The sequence below is a fragment of the Anomalospiza imberbis genome, chromosome 9 (assembly GCF_031753505.1).
Source record: "Anomalospiza imberbis isolate Cuckoo-Finch-1a 21T00152 chromosome 9, ASM3175350v1, whole genome shotgun sequence".
In the NCBI taxonomy this organism is placed as follows: Eukaryota; Metazoa; Chordata; class Aves; order Passeriformes; family Viduidae; genus Anomalospiza; species Anomalospiza imberbis.
Window position 1 is genome coordinate 28,922,759 of NC_089689.1, and position 15,111 is coordinate 28,937,869.

The window sequence follows — 15,111 nt, forward strand, 5'->3', positions numbered from 1 at the left end:
TGGGTATATTAATGACAGGTTTAAAGATTCACCTGCAAAACAAAAAGAAAGTAGGCCAAATTTTTGTAAAAAAAAATTACACTGAAGTTTCTATGGCATGGGTTTCTCCCTCAGTTAGTGCCAGTTTTCATTAGAAGGTGAAGACAGTGCTTAAAATTGGTCAAATAGCATGAAGGTTTTGTTGACATGTTTTCTGTCTGTGTGTACATACTTTTCCTGAAAGGAACATCCAGTGAGATCCTGGTTGTCCAAAAGACTTTGGTCAAACTGCTTTGAAAGATACTGAATTTATTGCAGTGAAACACAACTGACCCAAAATAAGAGCCTTTTAAGGGCTTTAATAGTACAAAGAATTCACTCTTTTGACACTCTCTAGCTGTAAAACACACACATCCATTTATTTTCAGGAGAAAAAAGGTATTTATTTCACTCTGGGTGGTTGCAAGATAGGAAAGAAAAAAAAATCAAAATAAGCAGAACAGTTACTTGTTTTTCTAACCTCAGGGCACCCCAACATCCACCCTCCTTTTTTTTGTGATATGTCATCTACAGTTCTATTTTTCACACATCCATATTTCTACTGTTGATCAGCACTTGACAAAATATTGCAACTCGGCCAAAATTTAAATAAATAATTGTTTCAATTAACAGAATTTTACAGGGCACACCAGCCAAAGGTTTAGGGCTCTTTGGGTTTTAACAGGATGGAAAAAAAGGCAGTTTAAAGTTAATTTCCAAACTGCCACATGGACAGACCCCTAAGTGTAATCCTGGCCCATCCATGCTAGAACTCTATTTGATTTCAGTGGAATAAATATCTGCATATTTATTATGAGCAACTCTCCCTGCAGCTCTCTGTAACACTCTAAATGACACAGACACATCAGTGCAAATTGCAACAGTCTGCACATTTCACAGATGATGGCACTCAGCAACAAACCCTCTGCTCCCAGAAACAGAGCAGTCCCAAAGTTCCACCTTTGAGGTAAACTTGTTCACGTGAGGAACTTTCACATTTTATCGTCTTTGTTCACCGTGCATTTAATATTCCGTTCTGACGAGGGGTGATCAGCAAATCCTCAGCAATTCCAGCGGACCACTGGATCCAGCTGTAAAAACAAGCTGCACCTACGGATTTGTGCCACTCCCTGGCGCAGTTAGGGATATTAGGGATAGGTCTGCATTTTCCTGAAGGTTGCATTGGTGATGCTGAGGCGGGTCAGCCTGGCCCCGTAATAATCGATGATGTAACTGGAGCCGTCGGAAGGGCCAACGATCTGCAACAGAAGAAAAGAACCAAGACTTTTCGATATGAAGTGAAATATATACTTTGTGCTAATGTCTCAATTACTGCTAATTTTCCCATCATAAAATTAGTCATGCTTAATTAGTCAAACAGAAACTAGATTTATTTTGAAGTTGTGCTGCAGTTTAACTGTTTTAGCGAGCACTGTCTCAGAAGGAACATTTCCCCTGGGCTTCTAATCAACCAAATTACACAGCCAGGCACTGGGACTCAGCTAATCCGATGAGGATTTGAGGCTCAAAACCAGCCTAACAAATGAGTGGGCTCCAAACCACTTTTCCTGAACAAAGGAAGGTCGGCAGCAGAGAATTAGGCTGATGACAAGTGTCTTTGAAATACTGAACAGGTAAGGAATGAAGAGGAGGAGGAAAGATCATGGAGTTTTTGTTCTGGAAGTGCTAAATTGATGTGGAGTCACCAGGGAGATCAACAAGGAGAGATGAAAGATACTCGCAACTGGATCTGTTAAGTGCTCTGAGGCAGGATCACTGCGAGAGCAGAGAAAGGAGTTTGAGAACGCACACAAAAGACAGATCCAAAGTACACACTTTTAAAATATTTTCCTACAAACCCACAGAAACAACTCCCATGCCCACAATGGATTCTGAGTTCATCATAGCCGATTTGCAATTCATGCTAAATGGCTGCACTGCTGAATAAAACAATTTGGCAATTTCATGATGTCACAAGATGTCACCCCAGCTGGGGATTTAACCCTCATGAATCCCTCAGTCACAGCTCTCTGCTGATGAGGGACAAGAATTTGCAGGAGAGGTGGAAAATGGAAGTGGCAATGTCTTCTTTCATCAGCGTAAAGCACAGGCAAACACAGAATTTGAGGGTTCTGGGAACAGCAGGACATCCCATGCTGAGTCCAACACTCTGCCTCACAAAAAAAGGTTCTGACCACTTGAATTTATGGTGCTATGGCTTCCAAGATATTCATTGTCCATATTTATAGATGGCTAAGCTAAGTTTTAATTCCAACAGCAAATATATTGATATTTTGTGTCTATATTCTACAACATAAATCTACAAACAGAGCCAAAATAAATGCCTTGATTTTTCAATATCCAGTGGTTCTTAAGGCCAAAATGCTAACAAAGTGTTAGCAATTAAATCAAAGCTTTAAAAAACACAGATTTGTATCTTGTTTTGAAAGCCCTGACTTACCTGCATTGAAATAAGTATGAAATCAATTAGGCTCCCAATTCCACAAAACCCTACAGTGCAGAACTTTAATAAACCTAAAAAAGAAAAGTAAAATTTAATGTAGCTTTAAGTAATCCCTGCGATTTCATCACTGGTGGCAATCACATCCAAACTCTCCCCTCACCCCACAAAATGTGTTTATAGATATACATCTATCTAGAAGCAGACCTAAAGTTAAACTTCCTTAGTTATTAGGGAAAAAAAACCAAACCACATACTCATCTTTCTATATCCTGAACGCACTTTAAAGATTTTAAATATTAACAATTTTTTTACCATCTAAATATTCTTCAACAAGGAAAGGCAAAAGCTGATAATCAGGTTACTGAAATATTCCTTTCACTGAGGCACAGACAGACACCAAAGTGTTCCACAAAGCACCTCCTCTCCCCCAGGGCTGTTTATGGGGCTGCACAGGGGGCAGAGGAGGGGAGGAACTACATCCACTGCAGGAAGAGCATGCCACTGCCTGGATTTGTCTCTCATGGAAGAATAGCCCATGTGCATCCTTCCCTGCGAGGCCCTGGCACAGGTGCCCAGAGAAGCTGTGGCTAAATCCCTGGAAGTGTCCAGGTTGGATGGAGCTCTGCACAGCCTGATCCAGTGAAGGTGTCCCTGCCCCTGGAACATGCCAGCTGGGATTTTAGGAACCCAGCAGATTTCTTACCACTGCTGCAGCTCCACCTTACTTAAGGAATGGATGGAGAACTGTTTCTGAACCTGGCATTTATTTCTGGAGTGCAGGGTAAAGTTGGCTTTTTTAATTCCTCCTCACTTCCCTCCCTACAAGCAGATCACACTGAGAAAATAAATTGCTCTAAAGCACAGAGGGGGAAAAATAGTGTTGTTCTACAGTAATAACTCCTGGTTTGGTTCACAGTGTGTGGGAGAGGAAGAGGTTGCCTTCCTGATTTCTTTATACTCAATAGCTTGTTTGTATTTGTGTGCTCTTTAAACAAAAGAGAAGGGGGAAAAATAAACCAAAGAGCATTTACAGTCTTCGTTACACTTGCAAAATAGATTTCAATGCTATTAACCTTTCTTAACCATTTTTTGCCAAGGCACAGATGACCTAAGAAATCCCTAATCAGCCACTGTAAAGGAATCCAGTGGGTTAATTTTTATTCTTTTCTATCTATTTGCTTTTCAAAAGATTGAAAATCTGGCTTTGGAAGAGTTTAATTTTAAATATTAACTCTGGCTACTGGGTACAGTATAATCCAGTAGGGTTAAAGCATTAGCCATAAAGAACTTCTACAAAAGAATTAAGGATTTATGAATCTATATTACCACAATATATTACAAATAATTACTGCAAATCATTATTCCAAATCCAGTGGTACAAATAAATAATGCACCTTATTGACTGCTTTCAAAAATGTATCTTTTTGTTACACAGATGGACAAAAGAAATGCTAATTATAGAATCTCATGGATAAAAGACATGGATGTTAATCAAGATCACAGAGAAGGACAGATAATGTCATTAAAAAGAGTTGGAATTTAATGGGCAGAAACTCAACATTTCTGGCTGAAGTGACAGCAACACATACAGCTTTTTCCACATCATTGCTCCATCCTATCTATACTTAAATTCACTCCCTTTGTCCAGCTCAGAAACAAGGCCAGTGAAGGCAGTCCTGTCATAATAAGGTATTTCCATTACTTAAGAGCCAGTGGCACCTTCCTCCTGGGAATGAGGTCCTAAAACCCAGAGAGAGGTTTTATTAGAAGTCCCAGCTTCTGCAGAATTGTTATTAATACCATGAGTTATCTTGAAAGTATGCATTTGCCAGAATAAATTCCATTTCCCAAAACACCAGGTTTACTGTAAAATCTGTCCACTTTTTCCTGGTGAAGTCAAGTCTCATTTAAGGCTGGTACGTGAGGCAAAGCCACTTCTGCTCCAGTGCCTCACAAAAACGCTGTGATAAAGCATCAATGCAAAGCAAAATTCCGAGTAGCAATAACCACATTTGCTTATTAGGATTTTATCTGCTGGACACTACATCTCCATTTGTCACCACTCCAACAGAAGAGCAGGCTGAGGATAATGCAGCACTTTGTCTCACTTGACCAGGAAGTAAGGATTCTAGTTTTAAATATTAGAACTGTAACTGTCAGCCTTCATTACTCAAAATATGAGTATACACATACAAGTCAGTCATAAGAACAAGATTTACCTCAAAGAAAAAATTAAGGAATAAACTTACCTAATGCAGGATATCCTAGATAAAATCTATCTGCTCCCAACCATCCAAGAAATAAGGACAGAGCCACTGCCACTTTGTAGGAGTATCCATTTCTGCCAAAAGAAACAAGCAATGTAGATAATGACTGCAAAATATATCCACTCATACTTTTGACTGTTAAAGTAGTGACTCATTTTCCTGCTGCTCTGGTTTTAAAAAAAAACAACAGACTTGTTATTTATCTTTAATTAACGGCCACAGAATTGATAATGTTAAGCTTTCAAACTGGGAAGGCATCCTCCATAAAGGAACCTCAGCTGCTGCAACTCAACTGTACTCTTGCAGAATACAGATTACTCTGAAACTAAATGATGATTTCTTGTCAAGACATAATTCGGTTGCTGATCTGTCCCCAGTTTCACAGAGCGGTTCCTAACAGTTCAGCCCTACTGAGACAAGCCCAGGAAGGCAGGAGGTGTGTGAATACTGTCTGCAGGCATTAGTCTCACACGCAGCCAAATGGAGAGGAACAGGACAGGCAGGTGAGATGTCAGCAGAGACAGTAATTGCCACGAGATCTGAAGGAGAAATGAACCATGGCCACCGGCTGAAGAAGCTGCAGGAAGGCTTCAACAAAAAGAGTAAGTCTTGGATTCACTCATTACACTGGAAATGGCACAAAGTCACAATGAAAAGAACTGTTGACAGCACAAAGATGCACAGGGGTAGAGAGGCACTCTGAAGTTAAGCTTCCCATGGTTAGTCATACAAAATAAACAGATAGAACAGACTTTTTCAGACTTATCCTAATTGGAACCATTCTTGCCAACAGCTGGAGCGATGCAGCCACCAAACCACCTGTTAGTGCAGTCCCTGCTGGAGAACCTTGCACTAATAAGGGAGCTAAAAACATATTGCTCCCAATGCTGGAATTGCTGCCTCGGCGAACAGAGAGCTCCTGAACAGCAAACCCAAATGTAATTAGAACTGAAAAATATTCAGTAATTCACTGTTTTGATACGTGCACCACTACGTGCCAGCAATTATTTAATAGGCCCAAATTAAACTCTTGGTTGACAGTTGAATAAAACGGTCTCAAAAAGACAGTAGCTGACAAAAGTCCAAGCACTTTTATTAAGCTTTATCAATGCCAAGGAGAGACCTACCTTTTTTGTTTATTATCTACATTTGCTGACTTTAAAACCTAATGGCAGCATTAAGTGATTAATCCATGACTTTTACCTCACTATTTGTTACTTGGTGTTTATTAGCAACACAGAACACACAGGGCATTCCTGGAACCTAATGTAACAGAAATTATCATCTTTAGAACTGTCTTGATTCCACTGTAAAGAACACTAATGGGTTTATTTAAAACTTGAGGCAAACTGTTGGCAATTGTTTATCAACTACAAAGTGTCAACAGCCCTCCAAGGACGCTAAAGCATAAAAAGAGCTGTTACATAAAAAATGGGAACACGGTTTCATTTTGCTCCTGATCACAGCTAGTAATAAACTGAGCCCTTGCCTATGCACTGAGATGCTTCTGAAAGCACAACAGTTTCTGCAACCTCATCAACATCAAACTGATGGGCAGAAGAAATCCAGTATGAAGGGGAAGCATGAGAACACTGTAACAAACAAGGCAGCATCCACTCTGCTGTTTCCTTTGCCTTACTCCTTCAGACAAAAACATGCACAAAGAGTAAACCAGTGAGTAGGAAAATGACACATCCCAGGCATCTGAAGGAATTTCTACAATTGGGTAAAAAGATGCAATTTCTTGTCAGTTCCTCTTTTGATTTTCTCTTGCTCCTCAGCCTCATCCAACCTTTCTTTTTTCTGCATGCATTTCTTCCAGCTGCTACATTAAAAACTTTTCCTCCCAGCTCTTCCACAGCAGTTGACAAGAGCAGGTGCTGATGTAGGTTGCTCTTTCAGGGTCTCCTGGCTCTGCTCAAAGACCTGTCCACACTGAACCCCATGAATTTCACAGACAATCACTCCATGGCTTCCTTCCCTGGAACGGCAACATTTGAACAACAGACATTTCAACTCTGCAGCATCAGGGCCTGCACATACTAAGTAAAATATATGATAATGCCAATCTGGAGGATTCTAGAACTTGGCCTAAAAATAAGATCTACCTCCAAAACATCAGATTAAAGCCAAACCTAAGTAATCTTGACTCCCAATACTTCTTTGTTGGAACAACCTTACAAGCTTTCCCTTGAATTACTACTAGGGTACCTGAATTTTAACACATTCACTCACACAAACATGGAACATCTGGTCTTGCTCTAAAATAACTGGACCCCAGAACTTAGCCAAAACTAAATTACAGTTTTGGCTAAGGACAACTTGCTGATTTGTCCTTCACAAAAGATGGGGATGGAGATTCACCTGCTGTCCCCATGCTGGGACAATCCTGCCATGAGAAGATGCCTTCTCAAAGTCATTTTCTGACTAAATGATGTGCAGTTATTTCTACAGTTACAGTTGCTACCAAAACTCAGTAGGACGCTGAAAAATCTCCAAAAACAAGTAGAAAAGGCAGGGCTATTGTTGTAATAGTAAGCTGGAGATTCCTGCTTAAAATAATATTTCTAACATTAAGGTAACATTCAAAGTGCCTCATAAAAGGTCTGTCAGTGACTGGACCACTTTTTAAATAAGTGTACAGATGAAGGATGGTGATATTAATCTTGCTGCCATTTTTTACTGGTTTTAAGACATTATGAAGGACATCCTTGTGTAACTCTATCTACGTTCACAGTTGTATTTTACTGGAATTTTCAGTCCAAAAAGGGTTCTCTTCTCTTTCTGCCATACCAGCAGTTGTGGGACTGGAAAAGTCACAATGAGTTGTTTTGGCAGTGTAACCATTGATTATTCATTATTAATAATAGTCATGATCAAGTAAAAGATAATGTAAGAAGGATGACATTTCTCTGCCTGCCTACAGACCTGAATATTAATAAATAAATGTAAAGAAAGGCTACCTTTAAAAAGTGTTTCTAGAAAATACACTAAACCAAAAATATATGTATACAAAAAACCTCCAAACATAGGAATTACCATCTAATTTAAAGAGGAAGCAATTTCACTAAACTAGTATAGCTCATCTTCTCCTCAGCCCCCATCACAGATGGGACTGAAACACAATTGTTTCTGGACAAAAATGTGACTGACGTCTACTTTGCTGGCATTTAAATCTGATTAGATGTAATAATATGTTTTCTTCAGTTTGCTGAGCTTTGACTGCTGAGAAGACTAAATACAGAGAAAATATTTATGAAACTAAGAGGCAGAGCTGTACTTCTGAGTTAGGCAAATTACTGAGCAGCAAGTAGCACATCAGAGTTATCTGCCCACTAGAGTGATAGGGAATACTCAGTATTTCTGGAGTTTTAAATTCCAAAGATTCCAGTAGGACAAAAGAGAAAGGTTCCGGTGTGAATCCCAGAAAAGAGGAAACAAATGGTAGTGACAGGTGCTGGCTGATCATTAGCACTGGCCAGTTGGAACATTTACTGGTACCCAGAGCTCTCCATCACTCAAAACGTGCTCTAGAAAAACGAGGTCCACCATTCATGTACCAGAAACAGGCTCTTAAAAGGTACAGATTGGATTAAACAGAAAAGCTGTTACAAAATAGAGAACAGTTTCTCTTATAGATTATGGGGGGGAACTGCAGAGATCCTGTAGCTCCCCTAAAATTCATGCATAATAGAAGTTCAGCTGCAGCTACAGGCACACTTTAAACTGGCACGAAGCACTGAGCAGCTCAGCCCTGTCCAGCCCTCCTTTGTCCTCTCCGTTTTATCCTTGAGTCACCCTCATCCCTGTGCTGGCACGAGCATTTGAAGCCACTGTACTGTGACTCAAACTGGGGAACTGATCCAAGGCAGCTCCCTGATGTCCTGGGGTCTGTCAGGGAAAGGGATGGAGGGTGTCCCCAACAGCTCCTTCCAGCAACTGTGCTGATTTTAAGCACACGTGAAATGTGGCCTCAGCATTCGGAGCAAAATTTTGCCAAGTTAAAGTACGAAGTAAAGCAAAGGTAAAAGAATAAGGTAAAGCAAAGACACAAATGTAACTAAACAACAAGGAAAATGTACAGACAGACAGATTTCCCTATAAACGTGCACATTTAAAGCGACCTGGTCTAGTGGAAGGTGGCCCTGGCCATGGCAGGGGGATGGAATGAGATAGGCTTTAAGGTCCCTCCCAACCTAATCCTTGCCATGACCCTGTGTTGCATCCCTGTAGTGCTTATCAGAGGACTAACTGCTGGGCCAAATGTGCATGGTTCTGTCTTACCTCTATTTTCCTACTGCCAACACATCATACAGTTTTGGACAAACTTCAGGTTTTCAGAACCAAAGAGTACTCACACATTGCGACACTCAATAGGCTTGTAAAATCCAACTTCACGTCCCGTAAAGACTTTCTCTATGCCAAGGTGGTCTTTGCAAGTAATATTTGGTGCTGGCAGGCATTGAACTGAGGACAAAAAATGATTCGATATTAAGGGATAATTGACACTCAGAGCAGTTTTCTGACTACACACAAGTGAAAAAAATTAAGTTCTACTGTGCAACAGTCCTGATACAAAGCACAGTTCACACACAGTAACTTGTTTAAAATATTTTTTAAGCCAGTCCTACAACTAACTTGCAGTTTTTCTTTGCTACATTTTAAGCAAAATATACAAACCTAATTGCTGCACCAATTTTGTTGCAATTTCCACTCTGGCTTCAATAAGAGTCAATGAGAAATCTGAAGCTGACATACAGAAAACATTTTCATCATGAGAACAGTCAAATATTGGAACCAGTTGCCCAGAGAAGTCATGCCATCCCCATCCCTGGAGGTTTTCAAGGTCTGACTGCACAAAGCCCTGAGCAACCTGGTTGGAATTCAGTGCCAACACTGCTTTGAGCAGGAGGTTGGACTATGCAACTTCCTGAAGGGTCTTTCTACCCAAATTATTCCATTACTCTTGACGCTTAGGGGAATCAAAGTGGAAATCACAGCAGAAAGTCACACCTGTTAAAGTTTGCAATGTATTACCAGAATATTAATCACTCTCCAATGCTGTAGTCTGTTGTTGTAAAGGAAAAAATATCCGTCCTTTACCCACTTTCTATCAGCTTTTAGTACTTGTGAGTCCTGTTGGTTAATTCCAACAAAACTGCAAGCCAGGTTTAACATTCCTTCCAGATTTTCCAGTAATGCACACAGGCAAGATATGGATGTTTTTAATGCCTATCTGGATTGCATAGGGCCAAAAAATAAAATAAGATTTGAGTTATGTGTGGATGTAACTGTTATAAAATCTTACATGGATTTCATACCCAATCCCTGGAAGTGTCCAAGGCCAGGTTAAACAGGCTTGGAGCAGCCTGGGATAGTTGAAGTCGTCCCTACCCATGGCAGAGAGTGAAATGAGATGATCTTTAAAGTCCCTTCCAACCCAAAGCATTCCATTATGCTACTGATCAATGTGCCTAATCTAAGGCAATTACAAAAATTTACATTATTTCTTGTAAAGTAAATTAAGCAAGGAAGCTTTTTCCGTTGTTAGAAGAAACCCGTCAGTTAAAATATATTGATACAGGAAAGGCCACAGTTCTCTTCTCAGTGTCACTCCAGAGACTCCAAACCTTCTACTCAATGACACCACTTTGCTGCTTTGAATTAAACCCTTGTTTGTCTGGGTAAGGGATTGCAGAAAGCGATCAGAAATTGTAGTGCTTCAAGTATGATCCAGAAATGAACTTTTTATTACTTGGGTAATACTGAAAATAAGCAATTCAAATACTGTGAGGACAATCTAAAAACTGGTGTGCGTATAAAAATGCTACACAAAGAAACAGTGTTAATTAATTCAGCAACTTGTTCTACTCTGAAGCTTATCTCCTGTTCCAAAGTGCAGTGTATTAAATATAATCACATGGTAATTAGTTAAACAACTGATTATCTTGAGTAATGATCAATCTCAAACTGTGCAGTATTTTTTCTGGTTCTCTGATTGCCCATTTATAGTCAGGTACCCAATGTTAAAATGATGGAAAGAACTGAAAAATCTTTTAAAAGGATCCATTGTGCAAAGTATTTACATCCATTGTCTGAAATTATTTGGAAAACCTTCACTATCCCAGAAGAAAGTCGTTCAGCACTTATAGGAAGCAAAATATGAACACACATGAATTTTGCGGACTCCCCATCCCTGGAAGTGTCCAAGGCCAGGCTGGACAGGACTTGGAGCACCCTGGGATAGTGGAATGTGTCCCTGCTCATGGCAGGGGTGGCACTGGATGAGGTTTAAGGTCCCTTCCAACCCAAACTATTCTGTAATTCCATTCTTTTAAAACAGGGGTGCACATAAAGCGAACTTGCTGTGCTGTCAAACACAGACCATTTATTTCAATGCCTGGCAACATCAAAGAAGTTAAGCACAGGTAGGGAAATGAGTAATCGAGTTATGAATTTTTCTGTTGTACTGTGAAGTATGTCAGAACTGAACATCAAATAAACGTGCTTTCTAAATAGAGCCTCCTGCACTAAAACCGGGTGATGATGGAAGGCATTATGTTGCCTTAAGAAAAAAAAACCTTAAAAAATAGAATATTTTGAAGGCTGTTCTGTCACATGTCAATTCTTTTAATAATTATATGCAAAATCAGTATGACAGGAATGGTTTGTTTTAATCACAGTAGTGCAGGACAGAGCCTAAAGGGTGCAACATACATTGAAGAGATTTACCAGAAACCTCACTTACAGAAGTACCAATCAGAGACAGTGTATTTATTCCTTTTTAGTGAAGCACCCAATCCACACAAGTGTTTTGAGCTTTCAGACTGATGATATTACTAATCCCATCTTTTATAAAGCTCATCAAGTAGATACACAAATGGGTAAATTGAACACTCCCTTGAAAAAAAGCAGTTAATCAATATATAAGTTAGAAATCCTTACCATATGCTGTGTGATTTGTGCAATTCATTGGTTCTTGTGTGCTATTGTCTATTTTAGGCTCATCACACATATATGTTCAGGTAATTGAGGAAAACAGTTTTCATATCAAACACTACAACAGGTTTAACAGTAATTTATTCCACCCTCTTCAAACCCCCAGGATTTAAGATGCACCTTGATGTTGGTGCCTACCCATCCCCCAAAAGAGGAGCAGCACATTACCATGCAGCAAATCTGCTAATCCAATTTAATACACCAATATATCGCATAAGCCTTGCGTTTAATTAGTGCTGCAGTCAGCACTACCTAAAGGAACTACAATATTTATCAGTCACAGCCTCTGTATTTGGAGGCAACAAGGTAGCACATGCCTCATCTGGTCTTGTTCCCTTATTTAAATACCACAGTGCCTTGAAATTGAGGCATTTGGTTGAGAAAATTTAATCTACAGGAACACACAAAATTCAACGAACACGTAAAAATGAGCATCCGAAACGCCAGGAATTTGGTGCAGGAACAAACTGAGAAGGAACTGACTTCCAGAGGTCTCAACTCCCACAGCCAAGTAAAGCAGGAGATGAAGCAAGCTTTTCCAAGATTTGCTTTCCTGACACTTTTGATCGTCAAAAACTGTCAGCTGCCATCAACCAACATGTTCTGGAGAGGGCAAGAGGTGCCTTGGGAGAGCCAGGAGCCTCACACCTCCTGCTCCTCGGAGCTGTGCAGGGCACAGAAACATACTATTTCCTGGAAAAAAATGGCAAAGTCTCCATGTCTCGCTCCTGCAAATAATAAATAAGGCGGAGTGGTGGCAGAGCGAGCTCTCTCATCCCATGGCAATCTCTTTGAAGGACATTCCAAGCACGCGCTGGGGCACCCACAGTACCACCAGAAATCACAAAATTAATTAAGTTGGAAAAGCCCTCTGAGACCATCGAGTCCAACCTGTGACTGATGTCCACCTTGTCACCCAGATCAGAGCACCGAGTGCCACAGTCAGTCGTTCTTTAAACACCTCCAGGGATGGGGACTCTGCCACATGCCTGGGCAGCCCCTTCCAATGCCTAATCACCCTTTTTGTGAAGAAATCCCTCCCGGTGTCCAACCTGAACAATCCCCTGGCGCAGCTGGAGGCCGTGTCCTCAATTCCCGCACCCTGAGGAGCCCTGTCCCGCTCCTGCCAGCCGAGACCTCCTCGGGGCTCCAAACCTGAGGCTTCCCACGACCCCTCCGCCCTGCCCGGCACCTCACGGGCCCCACTGCCCCTTCCCCTCCCCACAAGAGGTGCCCCCCCTCACACCGGGCCCACCGCCACAACAACCGGCCCCGCTCAGGATATTGCCCCAGCCGCAGCTCCTCGCACTTGAGCGGCGGCTCCGAGCCCGCCGCTCCCTCCAGGGCTGCGAACCAGAGGAGAAGCAGGACCAGCGCCTCAGCCGCGCCGCGCCGGGCGGCCATGACGGGACCGCCGCCGCCGTCAGCTGACCCGGGGAGGAGCGGAGCGGCCGCGTCGCGGAGAGAGCCCACGCTGGCTGCGGGAAGAAACGGAGGGGGATCCCGAGGAGTTCGTGGCTTGCTGAGGGTACGGGTTAGGCTTTTGCCAGGGCTTAAGGGGTTTTTTGGGTGGTGGTGGGGGGGGGGTGACCTCATTAAATATGGCGGGCGAGGCCGCGCTGAGGGCAGAGCGCGCCCTCACTCAAGATGGCGCTGGCAGCGCCCGGCGTTGGGACGGGCGGGGTCGCGCCCCGAGTAAAGATGGCCGCGGCCGCTGCCAGCACCGGCCCCGCGCTTGCCCGCAGTGAAGATGTCGGGTGTGAGGGCGCGCGGTGTGGGGATGGTGGCGACTCGTGAGCAGCCCTGAGGCGGCTCTCGCAGCGGGGCTGGGGCGCTCCGGGTGCTGGCACCGCGGGCAGGACTCGCCCTGAGCCGAGCGGCGTGGCCGGGTGAGGGAGGAACGCGAGGTGAACCCTCCCCGCTCTAGCACCTTGGCCTACCCGGCGAAACCGCACCTTTGGGTGTACCCGCTGGTGTCTGGAGTTTACTGGGTACTTGAAAAATGTGCTGATAAAGCCCAGCAGAAGTTAAAGGCGTGAGCTGCCAAAGCTGGTTAACCCAGACTGGTGCATCCCATGTCATCCAGGTGGACCTGGCGTGCTGACACTGTGTCTGGCACACCCACAGCAGTCGGATTAAAGAAATAATTTGAAAACCTTACCCTATTTTCACATAAAACTGCATTGTTTAAAATGCTCTTTATTTCAATTTTTAAATGAATACCAAATTCCTGGAGCAGGCAAGCTTTTCATCCGCGTTTGCTCTTCACAAGGTATTTTGTGGTGATTACAAACCTTTCACTATTCTCACTAACGTGACAGTTACTTTTTGTTTTTTCGTTGTGGTTATTTCAGGTTTCTCTGGTGTTTGAAGGCATCAGTTTTCCACTTATGAACTGCTAAGGGATCCTGGAGTGTTTACAGGAGATGGAGAGGTCCTTTGGATTAAACACACCCAGGAAAGGCAACACCGCTGTCCCAAGTTTATATCTACTCAAGAAGCGTTTCCTGAAAAACAAGTAGGGACCTAAAAACTGGAAAACCAAACCTAAAAAGCTGGAAAAGCAACTCTGAAATAGTACTGAGGAGAACATCACCACTACCCATCCTTTCTGGAAGTCTTTTGGGTTTTCTCGGCATTATTTTGGTGCATGGTGACTTGTCTGGAGCCTGTCAGTACCAAAGAAGGTACCAGATATTCCAAGAATCCGTGGAAGCGCGGATTTAAAACGTGTGGATGGCTGACAAAGAGCTCAGCCAGCCATGTGAAATATTGCCATCTAACAGCTTTTTGGGAGATTTCACGTAAACTGAATTGGCAGCGTGGAGTTCAGCAGGCAAAGTATGCAAATGAAAATTGATACTCCTCTCAGCAACTGGAAGCAAAAGGGCAGGGCTGGAGCGCGCTCCGGGCTGAACTCAGCCCTCGGAGATGGAGACGGAGGGGCACTGATGGGAAAAGTGCCCGGCTCTTCTGTCTGCGGCGCGTCCCTCGCATGGATAAATACACCACTCGCTGTTCATCACTGTCAGGAAAATTGTCACTTCTCACGAGCGCCACATTAATTAAAAGTGAGAGTTAGGGCCGGGGAGCTGAGCGCTCGGAATCCTTTGGAAGGGGGATGGAGTGGTGCGTTCTGAGCGTGTCGTGCGCTCTGGGGCGACTGCTGCCGCTCCGTGAAACGAAACGGGTGCCAGAACGAGGGGAAATCAATCTGAACTCGTGAGAAATTAATTGATTTCCAAACCTCTTGTAGCCCTTACCCCGTTCAGCCAACGGGGCCGTGTAAGGTCGGCAGACGGGCTTGTGAAACTGTGTAGCAGAATAAAAATTGTATTTATAGACTTTAATTCGACTATTTTA

At 42.7% G+C, this 15,111-nt stretch overlaps 1 protein-coding gene and 1 long non-coding RNA gene across 2 annotated transcripts; one reads left to right on the forward strand and one right to left on the reverse strand.

Moving 5' to 3' along the window:
- Nucleotides 1-396: 396 nt before the first annotated feature.
- Nucleotides 397-13,359, reverse strand: TM2D1 (TM2 domain containing 1). The gene is made up of 6 exons (XM_068198916.1): nt 13,030-13,359; nt 11,695-11,764; nt 9,108-9,216; nt 4,732-4,823; nt 2,480-2,553; nt 397-1,277 (listed from the first exon to the last, which is right to left on the reverse strand). Exons 1-6 carry the CDS (start codon nt 13,342-13,344, stop codon nt 1,167-1,169), a joined length of 771 nt encoding a protein of 256 aa, XP_068055017.1. The 5' UTR covers nt 13,345-13,359; the 3' UTR covers nt 397-1,166.
- On the forward strand, nt 11,438-15,098 carry LOC137478835 (uncharacterized). Its single transcript, XR_011001838.1, has 3 exons — nt 11,438-11,774; nt 13,042-13,276; nt 14,103-15,098. It is a non-coding gene; the product is annotated as an uncharacterized lncRNA (long non-coding RNA).
- Nucleotides 15,099-15,111: the final 13 nt, after the last annotated feature.

Coding starts and splice junctions, on each gene's coding strand:
- TM2D1 (XM_068198916.1), bottom strand. CDS start 13,344: ATGAGGTCACCCCCCCCCCACCACCACCCAAAAAACCCCTTAAGCCCT. Junction 9,217..11,694: donor CACAAATCACACAGCATATG/GTAAGGATTTCT, acceptor TTTTGTCCTCAG/TTCAATGCCTGCCAGCACCA. Junction 1,278..2,479: donor TCATACTTATTTCAATGCAG/GTAAGTCAGGGC, acceptor CTTCTGTTGCAG/ATCGTTGGCCCTTCCGACGG.